The sequence below is a fragment of the Phyllobates terribilis genome, unplaced genomic scaffold, assembly GCF_046119375.1.
Source record: "Phyllobates terribilis strain yellow unplaced genomic scaffold, ASM4611937v1 Scaffold_2__4_contigs__length_985480577, whole genome shotgun sequence".
NCBI lineage: Eukaryota > Metazoa > Chordata > Amphibia > Anura > Dendrobatidae > Phyllobates > Phyllobates terribilis.
In genome coordinates this window covers 430,877,440-430,893,721 of record NW_027362762.1, presented here as the reverse complement: position 1 = coordinate 430,893,721, position 16,282 = coordinate 430,877,440, and the positions used below count along the sequence as shown (strand labels likewise).

Below are 16,282 nucleotides of genomic sequence, written 5' to 3'. Positions count from 1 at the left end.
AACAAAATTTACAAAACCATTTTTTTAGGGACCACATCACATTTGAAGTCACTTTGAGAGGTCTGTATGACAGAAAATACCCAAAAGTGACACCATTCTAAAAACTGCACCCCTCAAGGTGCTCAAAACCACATTCAAGAACTTTATTAACCCTTCAGGTGCTTCACAGGAATTTTTTGAATGTGGAAGAAAAAAATGAACATTTAACTTTTTTCACAAAAATGTTACTTTAGACCCAATTTTTTTTATTTTCACAGGGGTAACAAGAAAAAATGGACCCCAAAATTTGTTGTGCAATTTCCCCTGGGCACGCAGATACCCAATATTTGGGGAAAAAACACTGTTTAGGCGCACGGCAGGGCTCGGAAGGGAAGGAACGCCATTTGACTTTTTGATTGTAAAATTTGCTTGAATAATTAGCGGACGCCATGTTGTGTTTGGAGAGCCCATGTGTGCCCAAACTTTGGAGCTCCCCCACAAGTGACCCCATTTTGGAAACTAGACCCCCCAAGGCACCTTTATAGATGCATAGTGAGCACTTGGAACCCCCAGGTGCTTCACAAATTGATTCGTAACAATGAAAAAGTGAAAAAAAAAAACACTTTTTCATTTTTATGAATCAATTTGTGAAGCACCTGAGGGTTCCAAGTGCTCACAATGCATCTAGATAGGTGCCTTGGGGGGTCTAGTTTCCAAAATGGGGTCACTTGTGGGGGAGCTCCAATGTTTGGGCACACAGCGGCTCTCTAAATGCAACATGGTGTCCGCTAACAAATTTAACGCAAAATTGGCTCAAATTGTTAGCGACACCATGTTGCGTTTGGAGAGCCGCTGTGTGCCCAAACATTGGAGCTCCCCCACAAGTGACCCCATTTTGGAAACTAGACCCCCCAAGGCACCTATCTAGATGCATCGTGAGCACTTGGAACCCCCAGGTGCTTCACAAATTGATTTGTAACAATGAAAAAGTGAAAAAAAAAAACACTTTTTCATTTTTATGAATCAATTTGTGAAGCACCTGGGGGTTCCAACTGCTCACTATGCATCCAGATAGGTGCCTTGGGGGGTCTAGTTTCCAAAATGGGGTCACTTGTGGGGGAGCTCCAATGTTTGGGCACACAGGGACTCTCTAAATGCAACATGGTATCCGCTAACAAATTGAATGGAAAATCGGCTCAAATTGTTAGCGGACACCACATTGCGTTTGGAGAGCCCCTCTGTGCCCAAACTTTGGAGCTCCCCCACAAGTGACCCTATTTTGGAAACTAGACCCCCCAAGGCACCTTTCTAGATGCATAGTGAGCACTTGGAACCCCCAGGTGCTTCACAAATTGATTCGTAACAATGAAAAAGTGAAAAAAAAAACCACTTTTTCATTTTTATGAATCAATTTGTTAAGCACCTGGGGTTCCAAGTGCTCACTATGCATCTAGATAGGTGCCTTGGGGGTCTAGTTTCCAAAATGGGGTCACTTGTGGGGGAGCTCCAATGTTTGGGCACACAGGGACTCTCCAAATGCAACATGATATCCGCTAACAATTTGAGCCAACAATTTGTTAGCGGATATCATGTTGCATTTGGAGAGTCCCTGTGTGCCCAAACATTGGAGCTCCCCCACAAGTGACCCCATTTTGGAAACTAGACCCCCCCAAGGCACCTATCTAGATTCATAGTGAGCACTTGGAACCCCAGGTGCTTCACAAATTGATTCATAAAAATGAAAAAGTATTTTTTTTTTCACTTTTTCATTTTTACGAATCAATTTGTGAAGCACCTGGGGGTTCCAAGTGCTCACTATGCATCTAGATAGGTGCCTTGGGGGGTCTAGTTTCCAAAATGGGGTCACTTGTGGGGGAGCTCCAATGTTTGGGCACACAGGGACTCTCCAAATGCAACATGATATCCGCTAACAATTTGAGCCAACAATTTGTTAGCGGATATCATGTTGCATTTGGAGAGTCCCTGTGTGCCCAAACATTGGAGCTCCCCCACAAGTGACCCCATTTTGGAAACTAGACCCCCCAAGGCACCTATCTAGATTCATAGTGAGCACTTGGAACCCCAGGTGCTTCACAAATTGATTCATAAAAATGAAAAAGTATTTTTTTTTTCACTTTTTCATTTTTACGAATCAATTTGTGAAGCACCTGGGGGTTCCAAGTGCTCACTATGCATCTAGAAAGGTGCCTTGGGGGGTCTAGTTTCCAAAATGGGGTCACTTGTGGGGGAGCTCCAAAGTTTGGGCACAGAGGGGCTCTCCAAACGCAATGTGGTGTCCGCTAACAATTTGAGCCGATTTTCCATTCAATTTGTTAGCGGATACCATGTTGCATTTAGAGAGTCCCTGTGTGCCCAAACATTGGAGCTCCCCCACAAGTGACCCCATTTTGGAAACTAGACCCCCCAAGGCACCTATCTAGATTCATAGTGAGCACTTGGAACCCCAGGTGCTTCACAAATTGATTCATAAAAATGAAAAAGTGTTTTTTTTTTCACTTTTTCATTTTTACGAATCAATTTGTGAAGCACCTGGGGGTTCCAAGCGCTCACTATGCATCTAGATAGGTGCCTTGGGGGGTCTAGTTTCCAAAATGGGGTCACTTGTGGGGGAGCTCCAATGTTTGGGCACACAGGGGCTCTCCAAACGCAACATGGCGTCCGCTAACAATTTGAGCCGATTTTCCATTCAATTTGTTAGCGGACACCATGTCGCGTTTGGAGAGCCCGTGATGTGCCTAAACAGTGGAGCTCCCCCACAAGTGTCCCCATTTTGGAAACTATACCCCTCAAGGATTTTATTAAGGTGTATAGTGAACATTTTGAACCCAGAGGTACGGCACATTATTTGTTTACATTAGGTCATCATATTGAATAAGTTGTCATTATTCTTGAGCGCAAGTGCTCGCTACTTGAGTTTGCATCGGGTACTCAGGTATGCACCATGTACAGCGTGTGCTCGAGTGACATGCTCGAGTCCCTGCTCCGCATGTTTCACGGTTATTAGACACCCAAAAAAAAACATGCGGGGATCGCTCGTGCATGGCAGGCAATCCCCGTAAAGTTTTTTGACCGCGAATCATATGGGGCAGAGACTCGAGCATGTCACTCAAATACCCACGATACTCAATGCATACCAGAGCACCCGATGCAAACTCAAGTAGCGAGCACTTGCTCTCAACACTAGTCGCCATATCGTCATCTTTTTTTCTTACTTTTGAAAAAAATCCCAACCCCAGCCCTAACCCTAGCACAACCCTAGCCCCAGCACAACCCTAGCCCCAGCACAACCCTAGCCCCAGCACAACCCTAGCCCCAAACCCAGCCCTAACCCTAGCCCAATCCTAACCCAAGAGTTTATTTTTGACGCCGTTCCTTGTGCGGTATAAGTGATTAGACGACTTTATTCTTCGGGTCGGTGTGATTACAGCAATGCCAGAATCATATGGGGTTTTTATGACTGACAGCTGTCACACACTAAAAGACGCATTTTTTGTAAAATCTAATTTTTTCATCGCCATATTTTGAGAGCTATAATTTTTCAAGATTTTGGCAGACAGTCATGTGACGGCTCGTTTTTTGCGTGATGACTTGACGTTGTTATTGGTGCCATTTTCAGGCACGTGACATTTTTTGATCGCTTTCTATTCCGATTTTTGGGAGGCAGAATAAACAAAAACCAACAATTCAGGAATTGTTTTTTTTTTTTTTTTTTATTCTGTTCCGCGTGTGGTAAAATTGATGAGGTAGCTTTATTCTTCGGGTCAGTACGTTTACAGCGGTACCACATTTGTATCATTTTTCTATGTTTTGGCGCTTATACACAATAAAAGCTATTTTATAGAAAAAAATATTTTTTAGTATCGCTTTATTCTGAGAGCTATAACTTTTTATTTTTCGGCTGATGGAGCTGTATGGTGGCTTGTTTTTTGCGGGACGAGATGACGTTTTCAGCGGTATCATTTTTATTTATATGCGTCATTTTGATCGCGTGTTATTCCACTTTTTGTTTGGCGGTATGGTGATAAAGCATTGTTTTTTGCTTCGTTTTTTTTTTTTTTTTTTTACCGTGTTCACTGAAGGGGTTAACTAGTGGGACAGTTTTATAGGTCAGGTTGTTCCGGACGCGGCGATACCAAATATGTGTACTTTTATTGTTTTTTTTTAATTTTTTTTATAATAATATTTATTGATGGGTACATTATATTTTTATTTTTGGTGTATTATTTTTTTTATTTTTTTATAATATTTTTGCACATTTTTTTTTTTTTTTTTTCCACTTTCACACAGTTTATACACTTTATTACTTTGTCCCACTCTGGGACTTTCACTTTTTTTTTCTGATCGCCTGCATGGCACAGGAATGGAGCACCATCCCTATGTCATGAAGGCTGTCAGAAGTGCACAGTGTGAAGATTGCTTGGAGATGCACTGCGCATGTCCAAGCAATCTTCCTGCTCTCTAGTGACCCGGATGTTGTCATGATGACATCGGGTCGTCATGGCAACACCCGGGAAGCCTTTGCAGACTGCGCTGGAAGCCGGAAGAGGAGGTGAGTATCGCCGATCACCTCCCCTTGCCCCCGCAATGCCGCGATCGACTTCGATCGCAGCATCGCGGGGGTTAATGTGTTGGGAGCGGTGCAGGACCGCTCCCTGCACATAGTACCGGGTGTCAGCTGTGACAATCAGCTGACACCCGGCGGCGATCGCGCCCGCACAGCCTGTGTGCGCGCGCGATCGCCATGACGTACTAATACGGGTCTGGGTATTAAGTCCCAGGGCACAGACGCGTATTAGTACGTCAGATGTCAGTAAGGGGTTAAATATAAAATGTAATAGTTCTGTTCCTTTTGTTTTGTAACTGCGCCTCGAAGCCATACGCTACCTATCAGGTGTCCAGTCAGCCTGTAAAAATGACTGGTGGTGGGTGCGAGTAGTCTGGGGTTATCGTGGAGTTCGTGGTGATCATAAAGGGTTATATACACATATTACATGTGTTGGAATCCGGAGGTGTATATACCATACACTCACTGTTAGTTTTCTGATAACCGGCCTGTTAGTGCGAACAGCCTGCGGACTCCTTCGTTGATCGTCGGCCAATCATGTAGTTGTCTGGAAAATAGGGGGCAGCAGAGAGCTGTTCGCTCCAAAGATCACAACGGTTGATTCTGCGTGACCTTCCCGGGCTATGATATTTGTGATTATTCTTGACAGTGGACTATTCGTGGTTTTACTTCCTGTATACAATAAGCCAAGAACACCCTTTCCCAAAATTGTTTAACTTTACTACATCCCCATCAAATATGGAGCATAGTACCAGTTTCTTGCTCACAGCGCCAGCATATGTCTGGGACGGAGGGAAAAATAGCATGCAATTTGGATGGATAATGACACCATCTCGTGAGGATTTTAGAATTTTTTCCTGAGCCCTACAGGCCACAGACATCCTTTCTCCCAGTCTGAGGAGGAAATAGAGATGCTAAGTTCCCGTTCCCAAGCTCTTTGATATCCTAATTTCCCCACCTTATCTTCTTTACTCAGACAGTTGTACAGTAGGGAGATTACATGATCACGCAAGGATGTTGCAAGAATAAGTTTTCAAAAAAGTGTTTGTAGACCGGAACGAGCAATCTACTCCCTGAGTAGTTAAAAAGGAATGAAGTTGTAAATATTCAAACCAGAGTAATTTCTTGGATGGGAATTGAGGATGGCTGATATTTTAGACTGTTTAGTGCGGATTTAGCTGGGTTCTGGTTCCTGGTCCTACTTTCCCAGTAGCTAGGCCATGCTCCCAGACACTGGTCTACTTTTTTGTTCTAATTTACAATATATATATATTTTTTTTTGCAGAAATTACGATTCATTTGTGAGCCACCCTCCACCTTTCTAAAAGATGGTATTTCTGACCGGAACTGGTATAAAAATGACAAAAAGTGCAAAATACTTTGTTGCGACATTTTTCTGTCAGAATTCTGGTGTAAACTGTTCAATTAATCGGCCCCTAAGTGATGTTAAGCTAGACATTAGAGTCGGAGATTTATGATCCAGCATTGTGATAAAGTTGGCACATCACATTTTTACACTATATAGTCTAGGTTGTTTAAATTTACTATATCTAGACATTAAGATGATAAAATCTGCCCTGTTTAGGATAAAGTAATTTTTTTAATAAAGGGATTTCCTATAATTTGAAGACAAATACCTACAGCACAGTATGTAGTCAAGTAGTTCTGTAGTAATGGACTATAGATTTATATATAAGCACTTGTGACACAAAGCAATTGTCTATATGTTTATTTTTTATACAGTATTAAAAGCAGCCAGGTAGGCCTTCTGGGCTGACCATTGGCATATTAAGGCTGGGAGAGACATCACTGGCTCTGCCCATATGAACCCAGTGCTGAAATCACTGCTAAGAACATGGATCCTCCTCATGGATACTAAATAATGTAAAAAATTCACAGGTCAGTAAGGAGGCCAAAAATTGAACTCTTTATGCAACCAGACAAAAAGAGCATATACTGGTTTCAGATCACTTAGCAAATATCAATGCGGGATTAGAAAGCACCGTACAGGAGACCTTAATAGGTAACACAAAACCCAGAACTAGATAGCAAAAGTGGCTACAAAATGTGGTGTCATAATATTCATTGCATTCAATGAATCTCAGCCATATATGTGGATGTAGCACTTTAGAATCTTTTCTATAACGTGCAATTGGCCTAATCTGCTAAAAAACTGCCTTGGGAAATATTGCATGTATATTATTTACAAATATGGCTTAGGATTGTTCAGATGAGATATAAAACGGGTATCATACGGACAGCACATGGACCACATGAATGTTTTTCTACGTGGACCAATGGTCTGTGTATATAGAAAAATTTATTTAAAAAAAATTGCAGCATACACTACTTTACTCTCTTTTTCAGATCAGACTCGCCCATTTTATGTTGGTAGGTGCAAAAACTGGACATACAGGTTACATATGTCATGTGTTTTTCAGGGATCCATTGAAATTATTAGGATAGGAAACTGTATTTAGCCTCTTATAATTAAAATGTTGATGTAAAAACAGATGCCATACGGACGTCACACGGAAGTAAAAAAACAGATACGGATGGCATACTGATGACAATATGGATGAAAAACAGACGATTTTGCATATGTTCGTCTGAGCCAATTTTAATACCATGTATTATCCAAAAACTATTCAAAAATCTACATGCGCCTGAGAAATAAAGTATCATCAATTACTTACTAGAGGTCCTGCTAATCCACATAGCTGCTTAACTTCAGCTGTCAAATCACTTGGGATAGTTTGGCGTATTCTTTGCAGAAAAGCACTACAGTGCTTCCGTAGCAGAGATGATCTCAGAGTTACTCCATTTAGCCGATCCTTCACGACGATATCTTGCTCCATCTGTTGTCTATAGTCAGCCAAAGTAAAATAATTCACTTGCTTCTTCACTTGGAACCTCTACATGCACTCATTAACAAAATCTTTCATCTATTAAAAGAGGTATTTTAATAACCTTTTGTCTACTACTTGACCCACTTCTCCACACACATAACTTGGCATGAACAATAGGAGATTTAACCTTTTACATTGCTATATGCCCTAACAGAGATTTTCACGACTGATGTACCTCAATGAAGGCAAACTTTTGCTATAGCATCTGCTGCTAGGGGGTTCCCAGCGACTGATCAGAGTTTCCATTCTGCTTGAATCCCCTCTTTTCCTGTAACAGGTTTAGTTCCAACCCTACCTTCCCCTCCATGATCCAGGCACAGTTGTGTAAAAATTATATTTGCTTTATTTTTCTGCAGAAAGGTTGCAAGATCACAATTGAGGTTGTAGGCGGTGAAATCTATAGACACATTTGTGATAAAATGGAGCAAATTTTCTAAGATTTCATTTTGAATCATGTATGTAACTGTGCTGATATGGAAATACACATATGAACGTACAGCTGAAGTCAATTTTCCTGGTACCATTGACTATTAAAGGGGTTGTTCACTGCTGGCGGTCTCATGACAATGTTATATCACATGACTGCTGCAGCCAACCCGCCTCCGCTGATCGGCTGCAGTGGTCACACGACATGCTATAAGTGTCATGTGAATGCCTGGTGATACCGCATCGAGTAGTCCGGAAAGTGATTGGTTTTTTTTTTTATGTCCAAAGACCTTGGCATTTCAAAAAATGTTATAAGGAAAAAGGCATAAAAAGTTACATAGACAAATCAAAATCCTTCTGGAAAAATGTTCAGTGGACAAATGAAACCAAAGTGTAGCTCTTTGGCAATGTAGAGCAGTGTTATGTTTACGGATAACGAAATGAAGCCTATGAAGAAAAGTGCACCCTACCTACAGCAAAACATGCGAGAATCCATAATGTTGTAGCGCTGCTTTCATTCCTTTGGGACTAGAGGCCTTGAACATGTTATAGGAAAAATGACTTCAAACACACACATCCAAAAGTACACAAGTACGGTTAAAGCATTTGTCTCGCTCACTCGCTTCTACATTGGTGAGGTCAGTGAGCAGAACAGGACTAACCCATTAATAAGGAAGATGAATCCCAATCTAAAGGCAATTGAAAATCGTTGATACTGAGAATAGGAACTGTGTAAACATTCAAGAACATGAGCGAACTGCAGTGGAAGAAACTACCAGCAAACAGGAGCAAGAAGCTCACAGATGGTTGCATAAAAATGTTTGGAGGCTGTCATTCTTGCCATAGATAGGGAAGGTACTATCAATCCTGTCCATGTCATATACAATGTCTCATTATTTCTGTTTTTGATATTACTGAACATGTCAACTTTTTTGTTATATGTAATTGAGCATTCTATTAAAAATTCTAATGATATACAATGGGGCAACAGCCACTTATTTCTGAAGATTTTTTTTATCAACAGTAAAGTGTGCCAACAATGTTGCCCACAACTGAATGTTTTTTTTTTGTGCTCTATGCCCAGGTACAGGCCAAAAAATTATGTGAACAGAAAAAAAAAGTTTAAAAATTAAATATTAACGTTTTTAAATGATACATTTCTAATGACTTCTCTTTTCCCCAATCCAAACACAAAGAAATAAAAAAAAATAAAAACAAAACATATTCAGTATTGCTGCATTAGTAAAACTACAATCTATTGAAATATAAAAGTATTTAACCCATAAAGTAATGCTGAAAACAAAAAAACAAAATTTCCATTTTTTGTCTGCCACAATAAAAAACAATTGTTCTGTCTACTCATGAGCAGCTAAGGGAATGTTCATAGAGTTATTCTAGTTGCGACCTGTAGAGGTCACCAGTTGTCTGTTTATGTTGTTTAGAAGTTGCACATCATCTAGTAATACTCTTATAGTCACAAGAGTCTGTTCCATTAAGAATAATGTGTGCAGAGGGACAGCCCCCCTCCTTCCTCAAGGAGAAAGAGTTCCTGTAATCAGTTTTTCCCGGGCTTTCAGGGAAGCAGATAAGACGTGTATCTGGCTTTAGACTATGTGCCCACGTAGCGTTTTTGCGGCTTTTTACGGCCGCGAAAACACCGCGAAAACGCTTGTAAAACAGTCTGCCATGCAAAGCAATGTGAATTCGGATGTGCTGTGCACATGATGCACTAATATGCGCGCCGAATTCGCATTGCTTTGCAAAACGCAGCATGACCATTTCTACCGCGATTACGCTGCAGCATAATCGCGGTGCGCGTGGTACCCGGGATGAAGACGAGACTACAACTCCTCTTCATCCCGGCTACCACGCGGTGAAAAAAAGAATTAAAACGTTAAAAATAAAAAAAAACCTGTATATTCACCTATCCAGCGGCATCCGGTCTGCTCTCCGGTCTCCTCCGGTCTGCTCCCGGCCACGTCTTCTCTCTTCAGCGTCCCGCAGTGTACTGTCAGGACCTGCGGTGACATAATTTAGTCAGCTGATGGTCACGCGACCTCTGACGTCGGCGGTCAGGTGATGGTCGCGTGACCATCAGCTGACTAAATGACGTCACCGCAGGTCCTGACAGTACACTGCGGGACGCTGAAGAGAGAAGACGCGGCCGGGAGCAGACCGGAGAGCAGACCGGGGGCCGCCGCAGAGGTGAATATACAGGTTTTTTTTTATTTTTAACGTTTTAATTCTTTTTTTTTTTACTATAGATGCTGCATTTAAAGCATCTAAGTTGTTCACACATTATAAATCCATGCCGGTTGCTTGGATTTATATTGTGTGATCAACTTGTCAAGCACTTTTCCAAGTGATGCTCAAAATCGCTTGGAAAAGTGCTTGAAAAAACGCATGCGAAAACGCATGTAAAAACGCTGAAAAAACGCTTCTCTCTGGCAGAAAAAACGCATGTAAATCTGCATGTGTTTTTTTCTGCCAGAGAGAGGCAAAAACGCTCTGCATCAAATCTGCTACGTAGACACATAGTCTTACACTCTACAACTTTCCTCTTGTCAGATGATTCTGGTAAGAGCAAATACAGTTACATGTTTTGGTGTGAAATTACTGTAAAGTGAAGTGTATTGTGTTCTGAGATACACCATTCAGTTAATGCCTCTTGCACTGTACTCAGGTTGATGCATTAAGTATAGAATAGAGCCTGTTGCAGTGATCTACCCCAGTTACTCCTGTTTACTGTAATCTGTATTATCACTATGTTAGTGCTAGTTTCTTTAATGTACCCAGTACTGACTGTCATCATTCTGTATTGTGTTATTGTTTTTACCACACTATCAAGTTCAAACTATCACCATTAAATCAAGATTACAGAACGCTACAGTCTATTTAATTGGGTATGAATGAGGGTTAAACTGTATGCTAAATCCCCCACAGCATCATACATGGAGGAAGGCAGAACAGAAATCAAAATGTTTTATGTACTCCAGCCTTCTCACAGCTCCACCAATAGAAAACTATAAAAGTTATGAGTCACTGATACAAATCAAAAATTTCTTTGCACAAACTTTTACATTTTTTTGAGCGAATAAAATAATAAAAGAAACTATACAAGTTTGGTGTCGCTGTAATTGAACTGACATGGAGAATCATGTTACTAGGTCATTTTTACTGTACAATGAACACTGTAAAAACAAAACCCAAAAAAGAATGGTGGAATCATGAGTTTTTCTCATCATTACCATATACATCAAGTGAAGTGAAATGTAAATTATGTCATTCAAATCTAAAACTTGTGGCAGAAAAAAGTTCTCTTATGGCTACGTTAGTGGGAAATAAAAAAGTTACGGCTCTTGGAAGAAGGGGAAGAAAATACTAAGGCTGAGTTCACACGATGCGTATTTCATGCGTTTCCGCTGCGTTTTTGCAGTTGCGTAAACGCCGCGGAAACGCATGAAAAACGCATTGTAGAAGGGAAGCAATGTTCCCCAATGGAAATCCGCATGTGCTGTGCCCATGATGCAGATTTTTCCGCAGCGTGAACGCTGCGGTCAAAAATCCGCAGCATGTCAATTAATTTTGCAGAAACGCGGCGATTTCGCCGCCATTGACTTGCATTAGAACGCGCCAATTCCGCAAGACAGCATCTGTACTTGCGCTATTGGCGCGTTCTAATATGCGGATGGTACCCGAGTGTGGAGGAGAGGAGAGTCTCATCCACACCCAGGTACCATTAAAAAAGCTGTAAAAAAAGAATAAAATAAAAAATAAATGTATTCTTACCTTCTGTCGGCCCGCACAGCGCTCCCGCTTGGTTCCCGGCACTTGCAGTGAGTTGTAGGACCTGCGCTGACGTCAGAGTCATGTGACGGGTCACGTGACGCTGACGTCGGCAGGTCTTTCAATTCAAAGTTGCCGGGAGAACAGAGTGAGCAGGACAGCGCGGGCCATCGGAGGTAAGTACATACACTCTCTCGGGTCACACTATATAAATCCATGCCGGTTGCATGGATTTATATAGTGTGACCTAGTTGTCAAGCACTTTCCAGGTGATGCTAAAATCGCCTGGAAAGCGCTTGTCAATCTGCATGCGGAAACGCATGTGAATCTGCATGTGGATCCGCATGTATTCTGCAGGAAAAACGCATGCACAATCTGCATGCGTTTTTTCTGCCAGGGAGATGCAGAAATTTTCTGCTTCATTTCTGCATCGTGTGCACATACCCTAAATCTTATGGTTTTTCCTATCGGGCTAAGAACTTACCGGCAGGTAGTTGCTAGTTATCTCCCTGTTCAGCCCTGCGCTGCTCTCCTCTGGCTCGGTGATTTCTCTGCTTCTTTTGACCTCATGTCAAATAGCGGACCTTCTCTTCCAGTCTGCTCTGTCGACGGTGTCACTGCTGACTCCCCGCAGTTAGGCAACGTGGAGCCGGCTGTCAATCAGCATTGCATTGGCATTGACACCACATCAACAGAGCAGAGTGGAAGAGAAGACGCTGCTTTATTGACATGACATCGCAAGAAGGAGTATCGCTGGCAGGAGCGAACCGTGACTACTCTGGACCAGGACAGATCGTCGCAGGGCAGAACAGGCAGGTAGTTAGCAACTACCCGCCGGTAAGTTCTTAGCCTAATAATAAAAAAACTCTCAGAAAGTCCCAGATAATCCATTTAAGGGGTCAAAAGGTTCACATCGCTATAATCTGCCTAGTCAATAGTTAGTAAAATTACATGAAAATAAATGTTTACCTACAATATTTAATTGATTTCTTTAAAAAAAGTAGCAGGTACTCTACATTAAATATGGAACACAACTGAAAATAGACACATTTGAGATTTTTAGTTAAGAATCAATAACATTTATTTGAAACCACTCTTTTTTTTAAGTCAAGTGAATTGCAGGTGACAAATTTGTTACAAAATGGTACAAAATTAAGCCGTAAGTATAATTTCTTTTAAATGTTTAAATTATTTGTAAAAAATGTGCAAAAGTCAAAGGCATTTACATAAGTACAATATAAACATTTATAACAAAAATACACAAGGGCTTTATGTGTCTTCACAAGTAGCCTCTGTAGATCCTTGAAGTTATGAAGATACATCTCAGGGTAACTCCAGCAATTTTAGCAAATGTCAGGAGAGTCATAACTAAATCAGCTGGAACTTTGAACTTGAGAAACTCTGTTCTAAGTTTCAATCTAGGCACTGAATAGTAAGACTAACAGAATGTAAAGTATACTGGCAAATGTACTTATCAATGTGAAGGTTTTCCTTTATGCACTATCTGAGATGTCAATGAGGATGGGAATCTTGAAGCCAAAACTTCAACAGGACTATAAGTAATATCATTAGTACTAAAAAACACTTGTAGCCATAATTTTCTTGCTCTCGGTGAGTGTTTCAGTTCATTTGCTCAAACCAATGACGTCTGACTTCTCTCTAATTTAGCAGATGTGAAACATTTAATTTGAAATTTGAATATTGAGTACAAAATATCCACACCTGTCAAAAAAACAGCAAATTCTTGACGGCATTAATGTCCAAATTTAATGATGGTGAGGCTGGAGAAAATCTTCTGTTTCCATATCACAGTGGTCTGTCAGCATTTTGGAAGAGTCCTGAGCATGTACTGCAATGTAGACGTGTATCACCTGGACATTGATTGAACTTTGTTTATGGCTACGCGATCACTATCCGTTACCTGTAAAAACTCTAATTAAGACCCCAGTCAGCAGAACCGTTAGAGCGAAACAGCATACTAGACCCCGTCTGAGAATGAGCTGTTTTGTGGAAAGGACCTCGCCAACTATATTAGAAGAGTCTTCTTGAAGAACTAGATGCTCTGAATGGTTTTCACTAAAGGGGGCATCTGGTAAGATGGCTGCACCTGCATTTATACCTTGATCCACAGCAGAATATCCTGTTTCAATTTCCCCTAAAGTACATTAGAAAATATATATTAAAAACAATTAAGACAAAACCAACATTTTTATATGACTCTAACACCTTATCAGAAATAGCTGCATAATGCAGTTAAAGGGGTTTAAAGTGTAACTGTTGTTTTTCATAAGTCAATTGTACAGGCGAGAATAAGAAACTTTGCAATAAATCTTATCAGAGAAATCTACTTCTTTCTCCCCCTGGACTGATCGTTTATTCTCAAAATTGTTAATTCACGGGTAAAATTAGTTTTCAGTGAATAAAGGCTTTCCCATTATTGAGATAGGAAATGACAGTCAGAGCTCATAAACATCTATGGAGAGCTTACAGCAGAATGACTGTGTCTGCCTCTAGCTCCTCCTCAATGCATAGAATTTTAAAAGCACCAATTGTCATCTCCTATCTCACTAATAGGTAAATCTGTCTTCATTGAATACAGAATTTACCCACAAAGTAAGAGTGAAAGCACAATGCAGGAGGAGAAAGCAGTGGATTATTTGGATAAGATATATTACAAAGCTGCTTATTTTCATGTGTACTATGATTTATGAAATAAAAGTTAAAAGGATAGTTAGGCTTTAAGTACATGGTTTCAGTTTCCCTATTCATGAATGAATACTTACACACCAGAAATAAGAGCCTTTGTTGGGGTGAATGTCCCAATTAAACATATATCAGTGTTTAAAATGCTGCAAGTGTGTGTAGAGGCATGTTCACATAATGCTACATGCTGTTCCCTCTGCCTCACAGAATCATATCTCAAAAAACAACATAGGACGAAGATGGATAAGCATGTCACTATTGTGATATACCAACTACTGCCACAGTGGAAACAGCAGTTGCTTGGTGGGATGGGGGGGCGGGATTGTGTCCTGGAGGGGATGGAGATACAATGGAATATTATCAGCCCCCAACTTCACCATTCACTCTATGATCCCTACTATGGTGTACCAGGGCAGATCATTGCAATGCACTGCACTGAGGGGCATTAAAATGTGTGTGTGCACCACAATGTGTAGTGCGCATCGTCACTGTGTGAGACTATTACGGTGTGTGACACAAAGTGGCATTACAGGCAGGGCAATATAATGTTTAGGAGCACTACTTGTTGAGTACTATTGTAGCAGCAATAGGACACTGTTAAAGCGGATCTGTCATCAGATATCACAATACAAATTGTATACATTATTAAAAAAATCTCTTACCTGATGAGACTGGTGTATTCACATTAAACATTCATGCCAAAATAGCTCCCTAATCCTGATGTTAAAAGGAGCATTTTAGGAGCCATCCTAAAGATTGATAGATCTCATAACTGCAGGTGTGTTCGTTCTCTACTTACCCAGCCTGCCTGACAGCTGCAGGTTGTACTGATCAGTATGAAATTTTAGAAGAAGCAGTGAGGAAGGATCCCGAGCAGCTGTCAATCAGTCTAGGTTGGCAGAGATTAAGTTTAAACTTTCAAAATGGACTATACTGTCATTCTGATAAAGATTTTCAAAGTAATTACACCAACCTGATCAGGTCTAAGACATCTATTTAAGGTTTGTAGCTTTTATTGTGAAATCTGGAGACTGATATACTTTAAAGCCAGCAGTATCATATGGAGTTTGTGCAGAGGGTGGAGAGGGTAATGGTTAAGTGAAGAGCAAAAGTCATCATGGTGAATGTGAATTAGATAGAGAAGTAAAAAAATTGTAACGTATCAGTTCTTAATTGTTATGTTATTCCTAAACATTTAAAGGGAACTTTTCACCTTGAAAAACACTATTTATCTGCTGATATTGGTTAATCTGCAGGTAAACAGAGATTTGTAGCTGCCAGGCCACCTTACTGAAAGTGTAGCTCCAAGGAATAAATTAACGTATTTCCTCCCGGCTTTCAGTCATGGGGATGTGCACGGAGCAGCTATAGGCATCGTTCCCAATACTATGAATGGCAGCTGTATGTACCCCCAGGCACTCTGATCGACAGTCTGCTCTGGAGCACATCTGTGTAAAGCAAGCTGTCAATTGAAGTGCTGGGGTGTTCTTAAAGCCGCTACTCACAGTATAGAGAGAAGTACTGTGAGCAATGACTGCTAGCTCCCTGCACCACCACCGTGACTGAAAAGCCGACGGCTGCAGGGAGCAAAGAAGTTCATTTTCAGTCGCCAGCTGCACTTTCACTAAGTCGCCAATGCAGTATTGTAACACTGTTTACCTGCTGATTAACCCTAGATCTGAAAGTAAACAGTGTTTTCCGGGGTTACAAGTTCCCTTTAAAAGGTTGGAGCACACTTGGTGTAGCTGTGGGAGGCTAATGGAAGTTTGCTATGGAGCCATTTTTTGTTATGTTCCTGGAGGCGACGGCACAAAAGCTGCGGTGAGAGGAGTCACATCAGTCTCAACAAAGACTTTTTTTAATCTACTTTGTAAAAAAAAACTAAACCTGTGTT

At 40.9% G+C, this 16,282-nt stretch overlaps 2 protein-coding genes across 6 annotated transcripts in view; both read right to left on the bottom strand.

Annotated features, from left to right (window-relative positions):
• Nucleotides 1-7,422, bottom strand: part of LOC141252692 (multidrug and toxin extrusion protein 1-like) — a 79,605-nt gene extending 72,183 nt beyond the window's left edge. The window contains exon 1 of the mRNA XM_073670546.1: nucleotides 7,261-7,422. Within this exon, the coding sequence (XP_073526647.1) occupies nucleotides 7,261-7,422 (162 nt within the window). The remainder of the gene's footprint in view (nucleotides 1-7,260) is intronic.
• A 5,358-nt stretch (nucleotides 7,423-12,780) lies between these two features.
• The window catches only part of LOC141213661 (multidrug and toxin extrusion protein 2-like), a 111,544-nt gene continuing 108,042 nt past the window's right edge, over nucleotides 12,781-16,282 (bottom strand). For 2 of the 5 annotated variants that reach the window (XM_073665261.1, XM_073665268.1), the window contains one exon: nucleotides 12,782-13,840. In XM_073665261.1, the coding sequence (XP_073521362.1) occupies nucleotides 13,596-13,840 (245 nt within the window). In that variant the 3' untranslated portion in view covers nucleotides 12,782-13,595. Of the gene's footprint in view, nucleotides 13,841-16,282 lie in introns of all 5 variants that reach the window. The other 3 variants (XM_073665282.1, XM_073665290.1, XM_073665275.1) reach the window with 2 other exon arrangements.